This window comes from Diaphorina citri, unplaced genomic scaffold, assembly GCF_000475195.1.
Source record: "Diaphorina citri unplaced genomic scaffold, Diaci psyllid genome assembly version 1.1 scaffold10275, whole genome shotgun sequence".
NCBI lineage: Eukaryota > Metazoa > Arthropoda > Insecta > Hemiptera > Psyllidae > Diaphorina > Diaphorina citri.
The window spans coordinates 1-1,993 of NW_007387649.1; the positions used below are offsets into that span (position 1 = coordinate 1).

Genomic DNA, 1,993 nt, shown 5'->3' on the forward strand with positions numbered 1-1,993 from the left:
CTACACAAAGATCTTTGGATAAACCACATGATCCTGCAAAAAGACGCAAAGCCCCGTCAAAAGCCACATCAAGGAACTGGGAATTTTTAGGCTACAGAAGGAAATCCAGAAAAAGGTGAGGAAAATCCAGGACTAGATGCGGAAAATCCATGACTAGATGCGGAAAATCCAGGACTAGATACGAAAAATCCAGGACTAGATACGGAAAATCCAGGACTAGATGCGGAAAATCCAGGACTAGATACGGAAAATCCATGACTAGATGCGGAAAATCCATGACTAGATGCGGAAAATCCATGACTAGATGCGGAAAATACATGACTAGATGGAAAAAATCCAGGACTAGATGCGGAAAATCCAGGACTAGATGCGGAAAATCCAGGACTAGATGCGGAAAATCCAGGACTAGATTCGGAAAATCCATGACTAGATGCGGAAAATCCAGGACTAGATGCGGAAAATATATGACTAGATACGGAAAATCCAGGACTAGATACGGAAAATCCAGGACTAGATGCGGAAAATCCAGGACTAGATGCGGAAAATCCAGGACTAGATACGGAAAATCCAGGACTAGATGCGGAAAATCCAGCACTAAGTGATGAAAAAAATGGCAAAGAAAAAATTCCTCTGTCTCGCTAATAGAGTTGAATGAAGTGAACAAAGCAAGAACACAACCTACACGAATAATAAAACCAACCAACAAAGGAAAAGTTAGGGAAGAGATAAAACAAGAATAAAGATGCAAAGGAAGGAAGGGTGGGAGGAGAAGAATGGGGAGAAGGAAGGAGAAGGAAAAGAGAGACGAGGGGAAAAGGGTAATGTCAAAATGCACTCAGGGGTAATAAAAAAAATATATATTTATGTTAAAAGATGAGGTGAAAAAAGAGAAAAGCAGAGAACAAATGGAAGAACAAAGAGAAGGAGCAGGAGAAGAAAAGGTACAAAACAACGAAGGAAGAGAAGAAGAAGAAGATAAAAATAAGGGGAAGAAAACGACGAAGAAGGGGAAGGAGAAGAAGCAGTAAAGAAGAATAAGAGGTACAAGGCAGAGAAGAAGAAAGCCGAAGAGAAGAAGATGATGAAGAAGAAGACAATGAAGGAAAGAATAAGGGGAAGAAACGACGGAGAATATAAGAGAGGAGAAGCAGAAACAGAAGAGTAAGAGGTACAAGGACGAGAGAAAAAGAAAACCGAAGAATGAGAAGAGGAATAAGACGAAGAAGGTGAAGAAGACGACGATGAAAGAGGAAGAATGAGAAGGAAAATAATAAAGAAGGAGAAGAGAAGGTGAAGGAGAGAACTGTGTAATAGCTTCGATTACAAACTGAATAATTTTATTATCTTTGAGAAGGAGAAGAAGGAGGAAGAGAAGAAGAGGAGAAGGAACCGGAACAGGGAGAAGACAGAGAAGAAAAAGAAGGGAAAATAGACGAAGAAGAAGGACAAGGAGGAGAAAAAGGGAATCGATTACCCACCGAATAATTTTATATACGTATACAGTATACAAATACATATTCGAATAGAAATGAGTTCACATTGGTGAACAAAAAACACTAAAGAGGATAGAATGAAAAGAAGGAGGAGGAGGAGAAGAAGGAGGAGGAGGATGAGGAAACGATGGGAAGAATGATGAAGATGATGAAGATAAGAGAATAGAAGAAATAGAAAGGGAAGGAAGAAGAAAAGGAGAAAAAGAAGGGAAGGATAGGGAGGATGAAGAAGGACAAGGAGAAAGGGATCCTTAAGAGGAAAAATAGGGAAGAGGAGGAGGAGGAGAAGGAAGACAAATAGAAAGAAGAGGAGAAGTAAAAACAGATGAAGAAACGCAGGAGAGTTTGAAAGAGAAGGAAAAGAAAGAGGAGAGGAAGAAAGTGCAAAATGAGAAGGAGGAGAAGGCAAACAGGAAGAAGATAAAGAAGGAAAATTGAAGGAGGAGGTAGAGAAGAAGTAAAATGATGAAGGAGATGAGAAGGAGAAGAAGGAGGAGAGG

The 1,993-nt window shown here is 39.9% G+C and overlaps 1 protein-coding gene across 1 annotated transcript; it reads right to left on the reverse strand.

Moving 5' to 3' along the window:
• Positions 1 to 86: 86 nt before the first annotated feature.
• On the reverse strand, positions 87 to 594 carry LOC103522685 (DNA-directed RNA polymerase II subunit 1-like; the record flags this gene model as incomplete). The annotated part of the gene is made up of 1 exon (XM_008487780.1): positions 87 to 594. A coding segment is annotated over one exon (508 nt), but the record flags the coding sequence as incomplete, so codon positions are not given.
• Between the last annotated feature and the right edge of the window lie 1,399 nt (positions 595 to 1,993).